Genomic DNA, 21,635 nt, shown 5'->3' with positions numbered 1-21,635 from the left:
GTCTGTTTGACCAGCCAAAAGTTATGCATAAAAGTAACTGACTTAATAAAACTGCAAAATTAATATAAATTAAAAAATTAGATAAAAGTCTAATGCTATTTAAAATGTAAGATTTTAACACAAATCACAAGAATTAACTTAGCATCTTAATATTTCTAAAAACATAGCAAAGTTAAGTAATTTTTTCCATCCTATTTTTGTGAGTTTTGATTGCGATGGCACAGAATTTGGCGGTTGAGAACGAAAAGTGTGGAGTTTCACCCATCAGGAGCCTCTTAGTCAGGAATTCTACTGGCTTATCGGGGAATTCACTGATCAGGGGAGCAATGAATTTGATATGGGCCTCGTGACAGAATGAACAGCTGAACAATACATGTTCGGTGGTTTCGATGTCTCCTGACCTGCAAGGGTCTTTCTGATCTTGGCGTCTTCTTGTATAATGCTGTGTAAAACTTTGTGGAGGGACTGGAGTCATCTCAAATAATTAGCTCAGTTCATCGTTGGGTCATCTGCACAGTTCTGTGTGCAGTGAGACGATTTGTTCATCATTAAGAAGTGAGAGAGTTTACTATTAATATATAGGCAAGCCTTTTTCAGATAATGCATTAATTAACGTCCAGTGGTTTTTCAGAGTTTCAATTTGCAAAAAGGCGAAAACTGCATGTTAAATACACCCTTTTAAATCCTCATGGCAAAACATCTTAGATGAGAAATTGTCATTGTTGGGCTTCTTGCAGGATGTGTCATTAGATCTTGGGAAAATGGAAGCTTTCGCCAAAATTAAAAAGCGAATTAAAGAGCTTGATTATAACAGCACTACTTTTTGTGCTCGCAGCGTTTGCTCATCCAAGTTCTTCGGAATACCACCACCACATGGTTTGCCTGCTTATACTTATTATTTGACAACTCGTCTTTCTAGAGCTTTCTGTTTAGCTAGACTGAATGCTAACCCTTCTATGGTTATGCAGGGCAGAATTTTGAATATACCATATCCAGAAAGGACCTGTCCTTGTTCTTCTGGCTCTATCGATTCATTAGCTCATGCCCTCTTGGAATGCTGCTTTTATGAGGAATTTAGATCACATTATATCTTTCCCCTTTTAACATATAAATCTACTGCCTCTGTGTCTGACATAATGCCTTTTTTACTAAGTGACAGGAATCCCAAGGCTACATTGCCAGTGACAAGATTTGTTTCAGTCCTTATATCCCTCAAACATTAGATATATGCTGCTCAAGATCAATGGATTAAGGAGCTTAAGGGATAAAGGAAGGAAAGGCATATTAAATATTGTAGCAGCCCCGGCGTTTTTCTTTGCGACTTTAGTATCTTCTGCAAAATCGCATCACTACAACGGGAATGCTAATGCAGGCTTCTCTCCTCCTGCAGTTGCTTTGTGAAGATGTGAATGTCGACCGATTCTTCCCTGTGTTGTATCCCAAGGTAGGCCTGCGATATCACGCATGCCATGTTCTCTCTGTGGGACATCGGCCCACAGTTTCTTCTCATTTGGACTCTTTCCTCCGCCCCCTAGGCTTCCCAGCTCATTGTTGCCTTCGATGAACATGTCATCAGCAATAACTTCAAGTTTGGGGTTATCTACCAGAAACTTGGACAGGTAAAACAAACGACAAAAACGTGTCACGCACATATTCAACGCTCCTGCCAAAGGCCAGGTAACAAACAACTGGGGAACCTGGATGAGAATTTCTGTCTCTCTCTTTCCTTCCCTCAGCTCCGTTGCCCTCTTTCTCAGCAGCTTAATCTTTACCTTTCTGTCCACCATCACCCCTTTTTGACAAAGCCTGTCCAATCCCTCCTCAGCGTGAAGAGCCAGCATGGTGTAGTGGTTAAGAGCGGTGGTTTGGAGCGGGGGACTCTAACCCGGAGAATCGGGTTTGATTCCCCACTCCTCCACATGAGCGGCGGATGCTAATCTGGTGAACTGGGTTGGTTTCCCCACTCCTATATATAAAGCCAGCTGGGTGACCTTGGACTAGTCACACCTCTCTTGGAGCTCTCTCAACCTCACCTACCTCACAGGGTCCCTGTTGTGGAAGGGGAAGGGAAGGTGATTGTTAGCCGATTTGATTCTTCCTTCAGTGGTAGAGAAAGTCGGCATATAAAAACCAACTCTTCTTCTCATTCCCTTTGCCTTCATTAGCTAGAAATGGTAGCAATTCAGACAGGCAGGCATGATGAAGGAGGAGGCCTTGATAGGGTTGCCAACCTCCAGGTGGTAGAAATTCTCATATAACAAATACCTATGCTGAATTCAACGACGTTTAAATAACAACAGCACGAAGGCTCAGTTTGAAAATCAGTCACACAATTATTTACTAACAACAATTTCTGCAGTGCTTAACACAAAGTACAAATTGCAAAATACATCACCAAAAAAATCACATCAATATCTCAAAGGAGCAAGTCCATTGCAACCCATAGGAGAAGCTATGAGCCAAATCAGAGGTAAGTAGAAACGGTCAACAAGACGACACCTCTAGATCGGTGTACGTTTCGCAAAGAATTGCTTCATCAGTTGGTCTCCAATATATTGTTATTACGAATTGCAACAAAATAACAAGCTTCTTAGGGGTAATATACCTCACAGCAATGACCAGCAGACCCAAAGGGTTCTCCTATCTTCATAAGAGGTTTTGTTGACCGTTGATTGGACTCTGCATGCTTACATATTTTTCTCATTGGAAAAAGCGGAGCGCTCCGGTGGGGCAGCCCCGCGTTCTTGAACTAGTGGAACTGAAAGGAAGCTCACCACTTCTTCGTTATGGTTTCTACTTACCTCTGATTTGGCTCATAGCTTCTCCTATGGGTTGCAATGGACTTGCTCCTTTGAGATACTGATGTGATTTTTTGTGTGATGTATTTTGCAATTTGTATTTTGTGTTAAGCACTGCAGAAATTGTTGTTAGTAAATTATTGTATGACTGATTTTCAAACTGAGCCTTCGTGCTGTTGTTATTTAAACCTCCAGGTGGTGGCTGGAGATCTCCTGCTATTACAGCTGATCTCCAGGCAACAAAGGTTAGTTCACCTGGATAAAATGGCCTCTTTGGAAGGTGGACTGAATGGCATTATACCCTACTGAAGTCCCTCCCATCAACAATAATGTTGGGATTAATTTTGTTAAGGTGCTACCAGACTCTCCCTTTTCTTAGGCTGGTATATCCTTTTTTTTTAAAGAAATATTGTTCCTTATTTTGGGCATGTAATCAGACTCCTATAACAAAAAGAGTACCCAGCTTGCTGGGGGTAAAGGGAAGATGACTGGGGAAGGCACTGGCAAACCACCCCGTAAACAAAGTCTGCCTAGAAAACGTCGGGATGTGACGTCACCCCATGGGTCAGGAATGACCCAGTGCTTGCAAAGGGGACCTTTACCTTTTTAATCAGACTCCAATTTTGTTTTTTTAATTAAAATGAACAAAAGGTCCAGAAAACCACAAGGGCTCTTCTATACTGCCAGGACCTTGCCTTGCTCTCCGTATTTGTGCTCCTGAGTTCGACAGTGCTCCTGAGTTCGACTGAGTTGTACAGTGGCTCGTCCTTTTAAGAAGTTCACAGGCCCAGAGAATAAAGAGTCATCCTCCATCTTACCCACTAGACCCCAGGGCAGGGTCAGGAGCTTGAATGGGAAACGGCTTCTCCTCCCATTTTTTTTATCACCTCTCCCTTTCCAGACCACAGAGGAAGAGGTTTTCAGTAATACAGATGAGAGTCTCGGCTTCTTAGAGTTTTTAGATCTTCTTGGGGACAGGATCCAGCTGCAGGATTTCCGTGGGTAAGTATGATAGCTTAAAAAAAAAAAAACTTCTCGTGCCAAATCATCTATATTGGATTGTTCTTGTGGTAGTGAAGCCTCTGGCATAATGCCTCAGAGCAATCTTTGCCCAGGGAACGAAGCTGTTGGCAAGTCCAGCAATCGGCTGTCCCATGGGTAGGGTTGCCAACCTCTGGGGGTGTCTGGAGATCTCCTGGAATTTCAATGGATTGCCAGACTACATATATAATTTCTCATGGAGAAAATGATCACTTTGGAGGCCAGGATTTTTGGCATTATATGCTGCCTTCCCCAGGCTCCAACCCCAAATCTCCCAGAATTTTCTGGGCCATTTATGCAGGGTCGATTTTGATGCTCACTCAAAGCTCCTTTTTTAAAATCCGACCTTTAAAATGACTATTCACGGTTCCGATGCAAGAGGAGAAAGTCAAACCCCCCCACTCGCCTGCTCCTTCGTTCCTTCGTTTGCATAGACATTAGCAGTCTTCATTTGCATAGCTAAGCTGCTGCTGTGATCCTTCATGCTTCCTTCAGTGAATGCTTTGAGGCAGGGGCGGAGCAAATTCAAAAGGTCAAAATGCTGCTTTTGTTCCTTGTTCCTTTTCTTTTTCTCCCATCATCTTCTGCCTTTCCTGCAATGCGTGGGGACCGATCACCCTAGCTTCCGAGGCGGCTTGGATGTCACAAGAGGTCAAACAGGAACCGAGTCTGTCTACACAAATTTCCGGGGCAAGGAGATCATGTTCCATGTCTCTACAAAGTTGCCCTTCACTGAGGGGGATGCCCAGCAGGTACCTTGGGGGAGCGGGAATTATGGAGAATGGGGAGCTGAAAATGGCGGACGAGCTTTCAGGATGGTGGGTAACAGCCCTTGGAGTACTGCACAGAGATTATTGGAGTGGGTCGGAAAGAAGAGACACTAAAGTAGTATGGGAACTCGTTGAGTGGCAGTTGAGGAAGGGTTTGGGTTTTAAGACGGGATGCAGGATCAAATTGGCTGCGTGCTGGGAGTTTTCAGTTTTGAAGGGCGACTCCCCTCTCATTCTCTCGTTTCCAGCTTCAGCGGAAGCGCCACATTGGGAATGATATTGTGGCCATTGTGTTCCAAGACGAAAACACGCCCTTTGTCCCTGACATGATCGCATCCAACTTCCTGCATGCCTACGTGGTGGTACAGCTCCATCACAGCGTCCTCGGAGAGACTCTGTACAAGGTAGTTTCAGAGGGTAGCCGTATCCGACGAAGGGAGCGTTGACTCTTGAAAGCTTATACCCCGAAAATCTCGTTGGTCTCCTAAGGTGCTACTGGACTCTAGTCTAGCTCTCAACAAGGTGAAATCCACATACAGCCAGCAACTGAGGCATCCCTTTCATTCGGTTGCATTGAATGGCTGTTTCCCTTGCCATCACCCCTTTTATTGATGGCTGTTTCCCTTGCCATCACCCCTTCAACGATTCCAGATCTCTGTCTTGATTATGCATGCCGTTTCCGACCGTCGGAGGTCACCTCGCTCTCCCCGCTTGTTTCTGCGTGTTTTGCCCGTGTTTTCAGGGACCTGTTTTATCACGAATTTGAAAATGTGGGAAACGCAGGGGGAGAAGCGCGGCGACCTCTGATGGTCGGAAACGGCATGCATAATCAACACAAAGGCCCGAAGTCATCGGAGGGGTGACCGTGAGGGAAACAGCCATGCATAAATGGCCATTGATTCCATGGTGGGTGGCCATACTGAGGATACCCTGGCCAAGTAGCGATAGCCAGCATCTTACCTGGGGGCTCTCCATTCAGCCGACCCTCCTTTTTCTTTGTGGCTGGAGGCCAGGGTGGAATTCTTTTCTGCCTCTTTGTCTAGGCAAGAATAGCTAGGAACGGTGCTCCAATCCTTCCCTGCCCACCGCTCCTGTGCATTTTGCTGGAAGGGGGGTGATGTAAGGTCTGGCGCCAATCTCAATTATTGTTGTTCCCCCAAGTTTCATTGTACGGAGGTGATAACCACAGTGCTGGTATCACTCGCTGGTCCCCGTGTGTATGAACCTGCAACCTCACTCCCTGGCCCCGAATGCTGACCACAGCCCCCTCAGATTCCAGGCGAGCAAGGTGCAGTTCATTTGATAAAACAACAACTGGAAAACACGAGCAAAACGTGCGGGGAGAGCAAGGCGACCTCTGACGATTGGGAAAGGCGTACATAATCCAAACGAAGCCCCAGAGCACTTGGTGGGGTGACCACGAGGGAAGCAGCCCTGCATAAATGGCCCTAGTAAGAATAACCGGGAAACAGCATTGAGCTACTGGCATAATATGGTGAAGAAAACTTTGAGAAGGATCAGCTTCCTTCTAAAATTTAAGTTGGAATGAAATACTCAGGAGTGTTTGGTCCTGAGTGGTGTCTTAGTGAATTTTAACAGGGGTTTGTTTGGGTTTTGTTTCCTGTAAAGATTGCTATCAGGAGGGGAAACAACTCCTGTTTAAAGATAAGCAAATCCTACACAATGCAAAGTTGATATCCTGTATCTTGCAGGCTGTAGGCAGAAATTGCATTGTAGTTTACGAGTAGCCACTTCATCCTACATCAAGTTATTGTGTTGGCTTTAGACCTTGCTATGCGCAAAGATCTTTCGCCACTCATGAACCGCTTCGTCGCTTTATCCTCTGTTTCAGGTTTCCGTTACAGCCCGTGATGACGTCCCCTTCTTCGGACCCCCTCTTCCAAATCCAGCCATATTCAAGAAGGTTTGTATGTGTCTGCTGGGCCCCTGCAGTAGAAAAAAAATAATAAAGACTTGATGAGTATTCTGGTAGTGTTTACCAGGTTGTAATGAACTAATCTGTGCAATAATTTAAGCCTGGAAAATTGGTTCCTCTTGCACATGGTAGCCCAGGTTTGGAAGAATTTAGTGCTGGATATACAACCCAGATGCGTTTCTCATGTCCTGCATTTGTTCCTAGACAGCTGTATCTTGTTCCTGCTGCCACAGTCGTTGCCATTTTAAAATCTGTATAAGTTCCTAAAACATAGTTGGTGTTGTTTTTAGATAAAAAGAGAAAAGTCTCTTCCTAAAGGCAGTCTTACATTATGCTACATCTTTCGCCTAGGTCAGTGGTCGGCAAACTCATTAGTCAACAGAGCCAAATATCAACAGTACGATTGAGATTTCTTTTGAGAGCCAAAATGCCTTTTAACAACCATCCATGCACGGGAGGTTTTGCCTTGGATTTGCCGCTCTCTAGATGCACATTTTCCCCATCTGCATTCTCAAAACTCTGCAGGGGGGCTTATTGTTGAGTTTTGACAATCTGGATGGGGAAAATGTGCATCTGAGTGGAAAATCCAAGGCAAAACCTCCCATTCATAAATGGCCAATAACCCCCCATGCAGAGTTTTGACAATCTGGATGGGGAAAATGTGCATCTGAGTGGCAAATCCAAGGCAAAACCTCCCATTCATAAATGGCCAATAACCCCCCATGCAGAGTTTTGAGAATCTGGATGGGGAAAATGTGCATGTAGAGAGTACAAATCCCAAAAAGAGAGTACAAATGAATCAAACATGGCTTCGCCCCCTGGGCCCCGACCTCCTCCTCCTCCTCCTCCTCCTCCTCCTCCTCATGAACACACGAACACTAACAAAGCTGCCTTATACTGAATCAGAGCCGCACTCAAGGGGCGAAAGAGCCGCATGCGGCTCGTGAGCCGCGGTTTGCCGACCACTGGCCTAGGTGTCCTTTGGCTAAAGGCTATCCTGCCCATCAAGAAGGATCACGCAGGGACCATGTCATTCTAGATTGCCAGTGAAGGATGGCCTGTGTGATAGTTCCACTATGTAAAAGCACTCCTTGTTTGCAAAAAGTTAGCTCATTTGGAAGAAAGGTAGCTCTCTTGTTGATGTGTGAGCTATAGATAAACAAGGATTCTTTTGCAGGAGATAGAGGGGTTTTTCTGATTGTATAGAGGTGTATTGAAACACCACCTGCACCAAAACTTTGGAACCTTTTCCTCAGGGAGATTCATCTGTCCAGTTCTGTTGACTTTCCTGCCAGCAGACAATGACTTTTTTTATTTCCTCAATGACTTTTTTATTCCCTCAGTGGTCCCTCCTTCCTGCCCAATATTCTAATTGTTGTTTTTATGTTTTTGGATATGTATTTTAATTCTGAGCCCCGTGGCGTAGAGTGGTAAAGCTGCAGTATTGCAGTCAAAAGCTCCGTCACGACCTGAGTTTGATCCCGACGGAAGTCGGTTTCAAGTAGCCGGCTCGAGGTTGACTCAGCCTTCCATATTTCCGAGGTCAGTAAAATGAGTACCCAACTTGCTGGGGGTAAAGTGTAGACGACTGGGGAAGGCAAAGGCAAACCACCCCGTAAAACAAAGTCTGCCTAGTAAATTTCGGGATGTGATGTCACCCTATGGGTCAGGAATGACCCGGTGCTTGCACAGGGGACCTTTACCTTTACCTTTTTTCTTTTAGCTCTAGTTTTGTTGGTTTTAATGCTTTTTAAGATCTGATTTTATTATGTATCTTTTTAATTTGCTAGCTGTGTTGCTGGCCCTTATGAGCACAGAAAGGAAGCCTCTATATTTTGAAATAAATAAATAAATGAGCGAGCATTTGCAATGGTATAGACCTAACTGGGCTATCCTATTGGATTATTATGAACATGTAGTTTACTGTAAAATACCATTCATTGAGGTGAATAGGGAAATATTCTTCTGTGGGTACAAGAGTATCTTTTCCTGTGCATTGGTGTCTACCTACAGCATGTATGTGTTTGGTTTGCAAAGGAGCCTATCCTTGACGCCAATCAGGTGTAGCTTCTGGACACCACTGGTTGTTTATGTATGGGAGTTTTTCCTGAGGTTTGTTGCTCGCTGGACCCACACTTTCCTGTTGGGAATCTCTGCACCAGCAGTCTCCAAGCTCAAATTAGGAAGTATTTGAATCCCCGCCCCTTGAAATGCTGCTTTGTAATTGGCTGTAGCGAGAGAAAAGTTCCCTCCCCACCAAACTCAATTGCCGCATAAAAAAGCATTTTAAGAACATAAAACAAAAAACAGAGCAATGTGAAAAAACGTGGGGGGGGGGAAAGAGAAATTAAGCCTTGGTTTTAAAAAGCCTTTTTTCTGCTCAGAAAGAGATACGAGGAAGCAGGAAGTATTTGAATGCCCACCTCTGGACATGCTGCTTGGTAATTGGCTGTGAACAAAACTAAGCTTGCGTGTCCTGCACTTTGCCTTATGCATGGAGATTTCACCCAGCCTGAGCTCAGGAGAGGGAAGAATCAAATTAACAGAGGGATGGAAAGTCCCAGGATTTGTGAGGGCTGGCAGCGAGGTTATCTCTAATGGAGGGGAAACTCCTCCATAACTCCAAGGAACAACCGAGACAGACAGGGGGTGAACCTGAGTGAAAGTACCCATGCATAAACGACCACTCAGTGATTCTGAGCATTGGCTTCTCAGGACCGTCACAATGATAAGTTTTTCTCTTCCTCCTCCTCTCTGCAGGGCCCAGAATTCCGCGAATTCCTCCTGGCAAAGCTTATCAACGCAGAGTACAGTTGCTTCCATGCTGAGAAATTTGCTAAGCTAGAGGTGGGTTTAAAAAAAATTAATTTTTTTTTTTTGCATCTGTATTCATGTATCTTGGGATCTGTAGGGGAGCCAGGAAATAATATCTCGGAAAGACATAGTGGAGTTTGAAGTGCAGGAGGTAAACAATACCACCTGGTTAAGAACATCCCTTTAAGCCTCTATTAAAGGGATGGGGCATTCCCCCCCCTCCCCAGGCAGTTGACAACCCCATGAGGGGCAAAAGAACTCTGACACTTCCAGGAGATGAATAGCAGAGGGTGCATAGCCCTTTCCCTTCTGAAAGGATTGGGACTTGCATTTAGTGACTAGGGAAGAACATGCCTCCCATATAAAAGAAGAAGAAGAGGGGCCTGTTACCACATGTGCTCCCCTTCACATCTATCCTTAGACATGTGTGAAGTCTTTAACTTGGCTTCATAATGATCATCCAGAACAGTGACTATTTGGAGGGAATTAAACTGAGTGTCAGGAGGAAACCTCTTCCCACTTGCACTGCCTGGCTAGGTTGGAAAACAGACACTTGCCAAGATGAAGAAGAAGAGTTGGTTTTTATATGCCGACTTTCTCTACCACTTACGGAAGAATCAAACCGGCTTACAATCACCTTCTCCTCCCCACAACAGACACCCTGTGAGATAGGTGGGGCTGAGAGAGCTAGAAGAGAACTGTGACTAGCCCAAGGTCACCCAGCTGGCTCCGTGGTGGAGGAGTGGGGAAACCAACCCGGTTCTCCAGATCAGAGTCCACAACTCCGAGTCAGGGCAGACTGCACACCTCAAGGAAGGGGGCCTTTGGATCAGGCTTGCTATTAGTAGGGGCTGATTCACATGTGACGAAGCTCTTGTGGCTGCCGCGTGATTTTGGTACATGTAATTTACTTGTTCATGGTCTCTGTGCATCACACTGATAGGTTTTTTTTTAAAGTGCAAGGATTATGAGATATATTAAAAGTGTTTCCCAACAATCCTTATCCTCTGCAATAACATCTCTCCCTACAGGGACAAATTGGGCCCTAAAGTCAGAACTAGAGGAATCGCAGTGTACTACAATGTTTTAATGTTTTACTTTTTGTAATTTAAACGTCTATGTATATTAACTGTGTTGGTAGCGGCCCTGAGCCCAGCCTGGCTGGGGGAGGGCGGGGTACAAATAAAAGTTTTTTAAAATTATTATTAGTATAAGTGAAGGGATAGTTAAACATGCATGCACACATGAACACATGAAGCTTCCTTATACTGAATCAGACCCTTGGTCCATCCAAGTCAGTATTGTCTACTCAGACCGGCAGCGGCTCTCCAGGGTCTCAGGCAGGGATCTTTCACATCACCTACTTGCCTGGTCCCTCTAACTGGAGATGCCGGGGATTGAACCTGGGACCTTCTGCATGCCAAGCAGAGGCTCTACCACTGAGCCACAGCCCCTCCTCATAAAATAGATATGCTTCCATGTCATAGCAGGGATTCAAACCTGGTCTCACATGAACACATTAAGCTGCCTTCTACTGAATCAGACCCTTGGTCCATCGAAGTCAGTATTGCCTACTCAGACCGGCAGCGGCTCTCCAGGGTCTCAGGCAGGGGTCTTTCGCACCTACTTGCCTGGTCCTTTTAACTGGAGATGCCGGGGATTGAACCTGGGACCTTCTGCATGCCAAGCAGATGCTCTACCACTGAGCCACAGCCCACACCTACTGCGAACACCTACTGATGAAGTGATACAGTCCAGAAAAAGCTTTACGAGCAACTCAGATGATTGTTATCATTGTTTTCTGTGTTAAGTTTGTCTGCTTGTGTCTCTCCGCTTTTTTTTTTTTTTTTTGCTTTGACGCGGATGCGCTCTTCCTCTCTGGCGCAGGAGCGCACCCGCAGCGCGCTTCTGGAGAGCCTGTACGAGGAGCTGCAGATCCGCAGCCGCAGCATGATGGGCTGGGCCTCTGGGGAGGACGACAAGATGGAGAACGGGGGTGGCGGATTCTTCGAAAATTTCAAGGTGAGAGGAGAGGCACTCCGGTTGGGGGCGGGGGCCGGAGGAGTGTTGCTGCTGGCACGATGACATCACTTCCAGGGAAAACCCGGAAGTGACGGTGAGTAGCTCTAGGAATTGCTGGGAACTCTATGGTTTTATCCATTGTCACTGCTGGGTTTAGAGGAGAGGCACTCCGGTTGGGCGCGGGGACCGGAGGAGTGTTGTTGCTGGCGCGATGACATCACTTCCAGGGAAAACTCGGAAGTGACAGTGAGTAGCTCTAGGAATTGCTGGGAACTTTATGGTTTTATCCACTGTCACTGCTGGGTTTAGAGGAGAGGCACTCTGGTTAGGGGTGGGGACCGGAGGAGTGTTGCTGCTGGCGCGATGACATCACTTCCAGGGAAAACCCGGAAGTGACGGTGAGTAGCTCTAGGAATTGCTGGGAACTCTATGGTTTTATCCACTGTCACTGCTGGGTTTAGAGGAGAGGCACTCCGGTTGGGGGCGGGGACCGGAGGAGTGTTGCTGCTGGCGCGATGACATCACTTCCAGGGAAAACCTGGAAGTGACAGTGAGTAGCTCTAGGAATTGCTGGGAACTCTATGGTTTTATCCACTGTCACTGCTGGGTTTCCCCTGGAAGTGATATCGTCATGCTGGTGACTCTGCCAAGTTTATTTTTAGTCCCCCCCCCCACCACCACTTAGAGTGGCAGTAGACACAGGAGCTCCAGACAGGGAAGCCCATGCCTTCATCAGAGGCTTTGCAGCCTTTCGGTGTAAATTTGGCTGCTTTCAAACATTGTTGGATAATGCATTCTCAATGTGCCATAGCATAGCGAGCCACATGGTGTAGTGGTTAAGAGTGGTGGACTCTAATCTGGAGAACGGGGTTTGATTCCCCACTCCTCCACATGAAGCCTGCTGGGTGACCTTGGGCTAGTCTCAGTTCTCTCAGGACTCTCTCAGCCCCACCTACCTCACTCAGGGCACGCTGGGCAGTTGCCCGGGGGCCCCACCAGCATAAGGGCCCCATGCTCATCTATGTATGCTGTGACTTGCTGTCAATGAATAAACAACTACTATACTAAACTATAAATATTATAAACTATAAATATCATGTTATATTGTTCAAACGTTTGTGTTGATTAGTCTTTCCTGTACATCAGTGGTTCCCAGAGTGGGGGGTACCACCCCCTGGGGGTCGGTGGGATTACCTAGGGGACACTAAGAGGCAGGGGGGCACTGGGGTGGGCCCCTACCACTGTGTAGTTCAATGATTTATACTAGATCAAGCTATGGCACCACGCTGGCAAATTTGGTGGAAACTATCAGAATTTTTTTTCCAGACTTTGAAGAGCTGATATCACTGGATCAAGTTCATCAGTTTTGCTGAATAAATTTCAACTAAAAAGTTTTAATTTGATTTTGAATGGATGTGCAATTAATTGTTACTGTTTTGAAATTTTGTTGTTATTATCTTCTTTAGTGCGTCATGCAAACCCCTATTTTGAATAATGTTTTTAATAGGATAGGGTAGGGGGTGCTGGGGTTGAGTTTGTGGAACCAAGGGGGTGGTGGCCCGAAAGGTTTGGGAACCACTGCTGTACAGCATGGGTTTTTAAAATGTTTAAACACTGGTTTTGTTGGATGCACCAATAAATATATCTTTAATTTTATTGACCATTTAAATTAATATTCCTGTGAACGGTTGTGTAGGTCGGGGCCCCAGTGCGCTCCTTTGGCCGGGGGCCTATAATGCTGTTAAGATGGCCCTGACCTCACAAGGTGCCTGTTGTGGGGAGAGGAAGGGAAGGAGATTGGAAGAAGAAGAAGAGTTGGTTTTTATATGCAGACTTTCTCTACCGCTTAAGGAAGACTCAAGCCGGCTTACAATCACCTTCCCCTCCCTACAACAGACACCCTGTGAGGTGGGTGAGGCTGAGAGAGTGTGACTTGCCCAAGGTCACCCAGCTGGCTTCGTGTGTAGGAGCAGGGAAACAAATCCGGTTAACCAGAATAGTCTCCGGCGCTCATGTAGAGGAGTGGAGAATCAATCCCGGTTCTCCAGATCAGACTCCATCACTCAAACCACCGCTCTTAACCACTACACCAAGCCGCTTTGAGACTCCTTAAGGTAGGAAGCCCCATGGCACAGAGTAGTAAGCTGAAGTACTGCAGTCCAAGCTCTGCTCACGACCTGAGTTCAATCCTGACGGAAGTCGGTTTCAGGTAGCCGGCTCAAGGTTGACTCAGCCTTCCATCCTTCCGAGGTCGGTAAAGTGAGTACCCAGCTTGCTTGGGGGTAAAACTTAGACGACTGGGGAAGGCAATGACAAACCACCCCGTAAACATTGCCTAGTAAACTTCAGGATGTGACATCACCCCAAGGGTCAGGAATGACCCAGGGCTTGCGCAGGGGATTACCTTTACCTTTAAGGTAGAGAAAAGCAGGGTATAAAAACCAACTCTTCTTCTTCCTCTCTTCTTCAGTTGTTTGCAACTAAATACTCCAGTTGTAGACAATTGCTATAGCGCATTGAGAGTGCATTAACCAACCTGTGTGGAAGCACAGCATATGTCCAGGATGTTCTACAGGATATAATAATATGTAGCTCTTTAATTTAGCGCTTACTGACCATTCAGATCACTTTCTGTGCATTGTCTCGCTCTTATACTGTCCCATCAAGGTAGGTCAGTAATGTTGTTTCTGTATTGGAGGTGGGGGGGGGGGAAGGGGGGAGCTGAACAACGGCAGCTTGGCTGACACTGGGCATAGAGACAGAAAACACTTCTGAATGTGGACAGAAGGGGATTGAGAGACTCTTGTCTCCCTCTAGAACACGGGACCGCTCTGCAAAACTAATTGGCAGTAGATTCAAGGCGGACAAAAGGGATGTACTGCTTTACACAAGGGCCAGTTGACTTGTGTAACTCACTGCCACTAGATGGGGTGACGACGGCCATTGAGTTAGGCGGATTTAAAAGGGCAAGTTGGACGAACGGATGGAGGATGTCCATTGCGGGCAATTTGCCAAATGGGGACTTCAGGTTGGAAGACAGGATGCTTCTGGTTGTCGGGAGTCAGCAGGGGAAGCAGGTGACCAATGGGCCCTGCCTCTGGGCTTCTCTGTGGTATAGGATTGGCCACTGTTGGAACAGGATGCTGGATGAAGGTCGGGTCCAGTGCTATTGCATCAGTTGTGGTTTTCAAATGGGGCGTTGCACATTTCGGTAGAACTGACCTGTCTGTTTCGAATGCGGTGGATGGTCAGTTCTGTCTTTCTTTCCCAGGCATTGATTTTTCTGCCCCTGAGAAAAAATACTTCTGCTTCACCCTTCTGATGACCTTAGATCTTGGGACGACAGAGTGTGGAACTGAGTTCTTGTTGTGTCCAAACACCACAGCATGTGCTGTATGAATAATGCAAGAATCTTTATTTCAGCTAGGACAAAAAGCATACCTCTGTTTTCCATTGCGGCTGTAAAAGAATACTGCCCACCCAAGTGAAACCTTGCAGGTCAAAAATGACAGCAACCTTTATTTTTTAAAGTAAACCAAAAATAAACAAGAGTCTTATGGCACATTAAAGGCTAACAAGTTTTCTTTTTAATTCTACCATAAACTTTTGTGGACTTAGCCTTAAACTAGAATATGTTCATGGACGATAGAGCTATCCATGGATACTAGTCATGATGCACGTCTATTCTCACCTGGATCAGAGGAGCATGCTTATTCTATTAGGTGCTGTGGAACACAGGCAGGACGGTGCTGCTGCAGTCATCTTGCTTGGGGGCTTCCTAGAGGCACCTGGTTGGCCACTATGTGAATAGACTGCTAGACTTGATGGGCTTGGTCTGATCCAGCATGGCCTTTCTTATAGTCTTATGTTCTTAATAAAAACTGAAGTCTCTGAAAGCTTACTTTAAAAGAAAAATATTCCTTGGTGCCAAACAACCCCTGTTTATTTTTGCTACAGTTGATTGACATGGCTACCCCGTGGGATTTTTTTTTAAAGGAGTTAGAATTTATTTTTGAATGCTTGGAGTGAGCGACTTGAGATATTGCAATATCTTTGGCCGAGGGGGACAAACGTTTTTGCAAAATGTGGGAACCAGTGGGATTTTCTAAGAACCAAGTTGGACGGAGGGATAAGAAGCATTGTTCTGAAGTATCAGCAAGAGGGTGGTTCTTATGCTGTCTGTAGGATTCTGTGTGCTACAAGCCTTTGCCTCTCTTGCTTACCCTAGAGTTTCCAACGTCCAGGTGGTTTAAAGAAAAACACAAGCACTGATGGCTACATACATCAACATAACAATTTATCAATATTTACAATTTCTTCCAGTTACATATACTGAATTCCATCTATAAAGCAGAACACAATTAAGTCCCGAAGATTGTTATAAAGAACTCCACCGGGTGAAAATATCCCGATGTGTGCTGGCTAGAAACGCCACTTGCAGGCTAGAGAAGCCGCGCGCTGATTCAGCATCATTAAGGCAAAACAGGCTGCAAGCCGACTCTTGGCTGATTGTGTAGATTTTAAAGTTGAAGGTCGTATTTGATAGTTCCTTCCTGTTTCGTTTCACAAAACGGGGCTATTAATAAAATGCCCCTTTCACCAATAGGGTATATTTTCCCTTTGAAATTTATGTTATGATCGGAGATAGGATTCCGGTAAAATTCCTATTTCGCCGAAGCTTTGTCCGTCGGGCAATCAGAAGGCATGAGATGAATGCTTATCTCTGTATTAATAAATAATAATGAATTGTAACCTCCAGGTGGTGGCTGGCAATCTCCTGGGATTACAACTGATCTCTAGGTGACAGAGATCAGCACCTGGACAAAATGGCCACTTTAGAAGGTGGACTCTATGGCGTTATACCCCACTGAAGTCCCTCCCCTCCCAAACTCTGCCCTCATTAGGCTCCACCCCCAAATCTCCAAGTATTTCCCGACCCAGAGTTGAGCCAAGCTGACCACGTAGCAGATCTGGGAAAGGAGCAAAACAGGGGTCAAGAGAATGGTGACAACATGATCAGAGAAATTAAAGCGTGTTACATTACTTTGTAGAGAAATATGTTAAAAAAGAAAGAACGAAAGAAAAGAATAAAAGCCTTGCAAACTAATCTGTGGATTAGGCTCAAATCTTTTCTCTGAACGTGTGCTGGGAGTGTTTTTAAATATCCGGAAGGATTCCACTTCTTGACCTGCAACCCAAACTGGTACAATCCAGCAACAGATGCATCTCGTGGGACTGCTGAATGCGTAGCTTGGTGTTTAGTGCTATTCAAGTTAGCACGGTGTACTGGTCTTAGTGTCAGACTGGAACCTGGGAGACTGTGGTTCAAATCCCCACTCGGTTCATTGGCTGATCTTGGGCCAGTCACCTTCCTTCAGCCTAGCCTACCTCACAGGGTTGTTGTGGGGTAGGGTTGCCAGGCTGTGCCTGAAAACTGGTGGAAGCTGGGGGGGGGGACACACATGAACACATGAAGCTGCCTTATACTGAATCAGACCCTTGGTCCATCCAAGTCAGTATTGTCTACTCAGACCGGCAGCGGCACTCCAGGGTCTCAGGCAGGGGTCTTTCACATCACCTCCTTGCCCAGTCCCTTGAATTGGAGATGCCGGGGATTGAACCTGGGACCTTCTGCATGCCAAGCAGATGCTCTACCACTGATCCACACCCCCTCCCCAACATGGTGGGGACATGGTGGTACAGTTGGTTCTGTTACCTCAGAATCCTACCACCTTATTCTCCAGCAGGTCTAGGCGAGGCTTAAGTGGGTACAGTGGTAGTGGAAATGTTGTCTTACTAGAGAGTTGCTCTGGGATGTTTTTCTTCGTTGATAGGAGAATTTCAGGAGAGTGTTCTTTTTGAAGACATGGATTAGAGGACCCCAAAGCAGTACACAGACATTCAGACAATGCCTTTTCTGCCCGAGTTCTAGAAGGACTCTTGTCTTGGGAATGCTAACGTTAGTTCCTCTGCCAGCGTGGTGTAGTGGTTAAGAGGTGTGCTTGGAGCAGTTTGATTCCCCGCTCCTCCACATGAGCGTCGGAGGCTAATCTGGTGAACTGGATTTGTTTCCCCACTCCTCCACATGAATCCAGCTGGGTGACCTTGAGCTAGTCACATTCTCTCAGCCCCACGTACATCCCGGGGTGTCTGTTGCGGGGAGGCGAAGGGAAGTTGATTGTAAGCCGGTTTGATTCTTCCTTAAGTGGGAGAGACAGTCGGCATATAAAAACCAACTCTTCTTCTTCTCCCTCTCCCCCACCCACTGCCGTCCCATGGCACCCTGCGTGATGTCCTTTCTGTGTGTCTGTGATTGTGTCGGTGTCTGTCTCCCTGTCTCCCTTCTCTCCAGCGGGTGATCCGAGGCCGTAGCCAGAGCCTGGATACCATGGGGATAGCCATGCGGAAGCAGCAGCAGCCGGCTACTCCTCCCAACCGCCCGGCTACCGCTGGCCTCACCCTCAACCAGAGCGTCGCCGAGGGGCCCAAGGCCATCGCTGCGGTAAGCTGTTGAAGAGGGGCATCCCAGGGCGGAGGTCCACCCACCCATCTCCTGTTTCCCTGTAGACCCGCTGCTCATCTGCATTTTTGGTTTGCAGTCCTCCATTTCCCCATGTTTGTGTGTCTTGGTTGTTTTAATTGATTTTCCCCTCCTTCCCTCAACTCTTTTGGTCTGCATTTTCCTCATCCTACTCCCCTGAATCTGAACCCAAATCTGTCCACGTACTTATTCTGACGCTGAATTGAGCTTGAGGGATGGGGAATGTGTTTACGGAGAACCTGAGTATTACAAACTTTAGAGACCTTGTGCGTCGCCATATCTTTTGCCAGGCTAGCCTTGGTCTTGAACCAAGGAGAAGCTTTCAGAGCATCTGTTGGTTATATTTCATCTTTTCAAGGTGTCCCCTCACCCCCCAATTTCAGTAGAGTGGGATTTTGAAACTTACATGGAGCTTTCCTCAAAACTCTTCAAAAGAGTTTTGATGAGGCTAGTGACATTCTGGATGAAGGAAGGGAAGAGTCTTTATCTCTCTACCTAGGCCCCATGCAGAAACCTCCATCGTTGTTGAGAGGCAACCGACGCTCTAGCCCAGGGGTGCCGAACTCAATTGTTACGAGGGCCGGATAGTACCTCAATGTCACTTGGTCGGGCCTGGCCATGCCTCTCCAGCCCAGATTGAGAGGGGGTGGGCGGCTGCCTCGGCCGGCTTGCGGGCCGGATAAGAGCTCTCAAGGGGCCGAATTCGGCCCGCTGGCCTCATGTTCGACACCCCTGGTCTAGCCTGATTTAAGTGCCTGCATTAAAGATTTAGGGCAGTTTGTCATCTGCCTTTGTTTTGGGGATCCAGACCTGATGAAAACACTTTCCACATGGTAAGCAAAGGTTGATAGGATCTGAGATTAGAGTTGCTCTCTGTTTTTCCCTGAAGTGAAATTCTGAGGTGCTTTTTGTAGCTCCTGCTTGGGGGAACACATCTGAGGGAAGCCGAAAGCTATGATCCAAATGGCAAAATTTCTCTGAGGTTGTGCTACAGATCTGTGCTACAGATGATTTGGGGATTATATTATGTTTTCCAGCAAGGGTGGTTTCAGTACCAAGACTGGTCTGGTCTGCGGTTGGCTGGGTATGATGAAGTAGTGCTTGGAAGCAGAGGTTGAGGAGACAGAGATGCCGCGGTGGCAAGTCTTTCTCTTGGCAGTCATGTGCCTAGTGTTGGGTTAGAACAAAATCAGAGGAGGAAGAGCCATTTAAGCTGCCGGACGTCTCCTTGGGCTGAAGGAAGGTTCCTTGGAGCATGGTTAGAGTCGCCCAATTTGGAGGAAGGCTTTTTGGACAATGACCTTCTGTATGCTTTACTTCTCAGTGACGGTGCCTTGACTAGTATGGACAGTGTCCTCTAAGGTGCTTTTCCTTTGGCAGTTGGCTGGCCTTGTACATCTGAGAGTACAGTCAACAGCTGTGACTTCTAGTCATGAGCCTTGGTCAATCCCATGCTTAAATGCTCAATCCCAAACCCTCAATCCCATGTGGCCACATTATTGCTGCAAGTTAGGATTAGGGTTTAACTGTTGCATGTTCAGCAGAGCGTTCTGCTGCTGGCGTTGCAGAAATTCACGGTTCCTCGTTCGTAACGGGAATCTGGGCCTGCTTTTCTCTCTTCTCATCACTGCTAATTGCTTAGGCACCATGGCTGGTATCCGACCATCAATACAAAGAAGGTCATATAGAGTTTCCCCCGCATTTTCAGGGACCTGTTTTATCTTGAATTTGACATCGCGGGCAAAACACAGGGAAACGCAGGAGGAAAGCGAGGTGACCTCTGATGGTCGGAAACAGCATGCATAATAAAAACGAAGACCCGAAGTTGTTGGAGCGGTGACCGCAAGGGAAACAGCCATGCATAAAAGGCCTCTCTCTCTTTCTCTCTCCCTTCTAAATCTGTATTTTGTCTCTGCTGCTGTTGCTTCCCCATGCATCCCTATGAATTTCTGCCTGCTGATCATTTCCATCTCAATCTGTCTTTAGGGTTTCAGTGTTTCTCCCACTTTTGGTTCCTCTGAACGCCCAACATGGGCAGTTTTCCACATTCTCCTGTGTGGGGAACACTTGATAGGCTAGATCTTTTATCGCTGGGGCCAGGGATCAGCGTCCCCTCTGTCCCCCCTCCTCCTTTTTTCTCTTTTTTCCCTACTCTCCTCCCCCTCTAGTCTTTTGCTCTACCTGGGAGAAGCCCATCACGCAACCGAGGCCGTTTCAATGGGCGCCGCAGTAGTGCCATTGGCATTGAGAACATCCAAGAGGAAAAGAGGTACGCACCTTGCGGGGGATGCACCTTGCGGGGGTTAGAATTGGGGAGGGGGGAATTTACCCATAGAAACTCTTGTGGCTGTTTATGCGAGAGGTAGTGTTAGAATGGGTGCTGATAGTTACGATGCTTGAAATCAAGCCACATTTTATGTGTTGTGCGGTTTCATCATTCTAACAGTCATTGGCATAAGCCACTGTTGGGAGATATGGGTTTCTCTGGGTGCCTTTATTCAAGAGCCCTGAGGTTTTTGTTTTTTTTAATGTTGCAGATATGGTACAGAATGTTGTTTGTGGTGTCTCCACCAATGGGAGCATTTTAATAGCATATTGGTTGCAACTGCGCATTCTGGAGGAGGCGTCAAGGGGTGTCTTAGGGCCAAACTAAATATGGTGGTGTCCTTGTGGCCACAAGGATGCCACCGCCATTTTAAAGTAATTTTAAAATGCAGCGAGAACCTGATCTTGATTGGGCCCAGCAATGCGGCACTCTGGTCCCTCCCCTCTGCCTTTTCAAGTGTCAAAAAAGCCGTGTTGTGTGTGTGGGAGGGCGATGGGGTCAGAGTGAAGGGCCAACCAAGTAGTTGGGACTGAGGACAGACCAGTAGCTTGTAAGAGAGGTTTCAGGTGGTATGAGAGTGGACACCATTCCCAGCATTCCCATGGGTAACCATGTCCACTTCTTTTATCCCACCATTGGTCAAACCAGGTTTTTTTTTTAAATGCTGTAAACAGAGATGATGGTGGGACAAGTGAGTTTGGTGGGCAAAAACACCCCTTGTGTACCACTGTTTGGACGAAAACCCTTCTTGCAGGGAATGCCATATCAGGAGCCCAGTTCTTCCAAGGTGTCCGGAGTCTTGATGATAGAAAAAAGGACAAAGGTAGATAACAGGGTATTTGTAACCCTTATCATAGGGTAATGTGGAATTACAATCCCTTCCTTTTTTGCACCTGATCAAATTGGGATTCTCGGTTTTTAGAATGTAGATGTTACCAGAATCAGAATCAGATAACCTTTATTGGCATAATAAAATTGATGGTCACAAGGTCAGAGATAAACAGATAATACATATCTAGATTAAAATTGAGTTTGAATCTTAACCTTAACAACTTCTGCCAAGAACTCCGCCACCTTCACCGTAACATCAGTTGTAATATCGTTCAGCAAGAATTGGCAAGTAGATGTTCTATAATGGGCCATCCTTTTGCTGATTAAGGGTAATATACATTTTTTTACGGGGTTCTTCATGTAAATGACAATCTAAGATAACATGATGTAGGGCGTCTGGCTGGCCCGTTCCGCATGGACATACCCTCTTGTTAAAGGGAGTCTTAGTAAATCTCCTGTATAAAACCTTAGAGGGAAAGGAATTGAGTCGAGCTAGCATAATTGCTCTCCGTTAAAGAGGTTCCTCAAGTGTACTAAAATATTGCTGCATCCTTCC

General features: G+C 46.3%; 1 protein-coding gene across 1 annotated transcript in view; it reads left to right on the top strand.

Annotated features, from left to right (window-relative positions):
- LOC130476167 (rap1 GTPase-activating protein 1-like) overlaps nucleotides 1-21,635 on the top strand; it is a 44,772-nt gene that overhangs the window by 13,917 nt on the left and 9,220 nt on the right. The window contains exons 8-17 of the mRNA XM_056848043.1: nucleotides 1,391-1,444; nucleotides 1,536-1,619; nucleotides 3,700-3,800; nucleotides 4,462-4,591; nucleotides 4,858-5,013; nucleotides 6,462-6,533; nucleotides 9,306-9,392; nucleotides 11,247-11,381; nucleotides 17,734-17,883; nucleotides 20,091-20,191. Of these exons, the coding sequence (XP_056704021.1) occupies nucleotides 1,391-1,444; nucleotides 1,536-1,619; nucleotides 3,700-3,800; nucleotides 4,462-4,591; nucleotides 4,858-5,013; nucleotides 6,462-6,533; nucleotides 9,306-9,392; nucleotides 11,247-11,381; nucleotides 17,734-17,883; nucleotides 20,091-20,191 (1,070 nt within the window). The remainder of the gene's footprint in view (nucleotides 1-1,390; nucleotides 1,445-1,535; nucleotides 1,620-3,699; nucleotides 3,801-4,461; nucleotides 4,592-4,857; nucleotides 5,014-6,461; nucleotides 6,534-9,305; nucleotides 9,393-11,246; nucleotides 11,382-17,733; nucleotides 17,884-20,090; nucleotides 20,192-21,635) is intronic.

Source organism: Euleptes europaea, chromosome 4 (assembly GCF_029931775.1).
Source record: "Euleptes europaea isolate rEulEur1 chromosome 4, rEulEur1.hap1, whole genome shotgun sequence".
Classification (NCBI taxonomy): Eukaryota; Metazoa; Chordata; class Lepidosauria; order Squamata; family Sphaerodactylidae; genus Euleptes; species Euleptes europaea.
The sequence above is the reverse complement of the archived record's forward strand: the minus strand, read 5'-3'. Positions and strand labels throughout refer to the sequence as shown.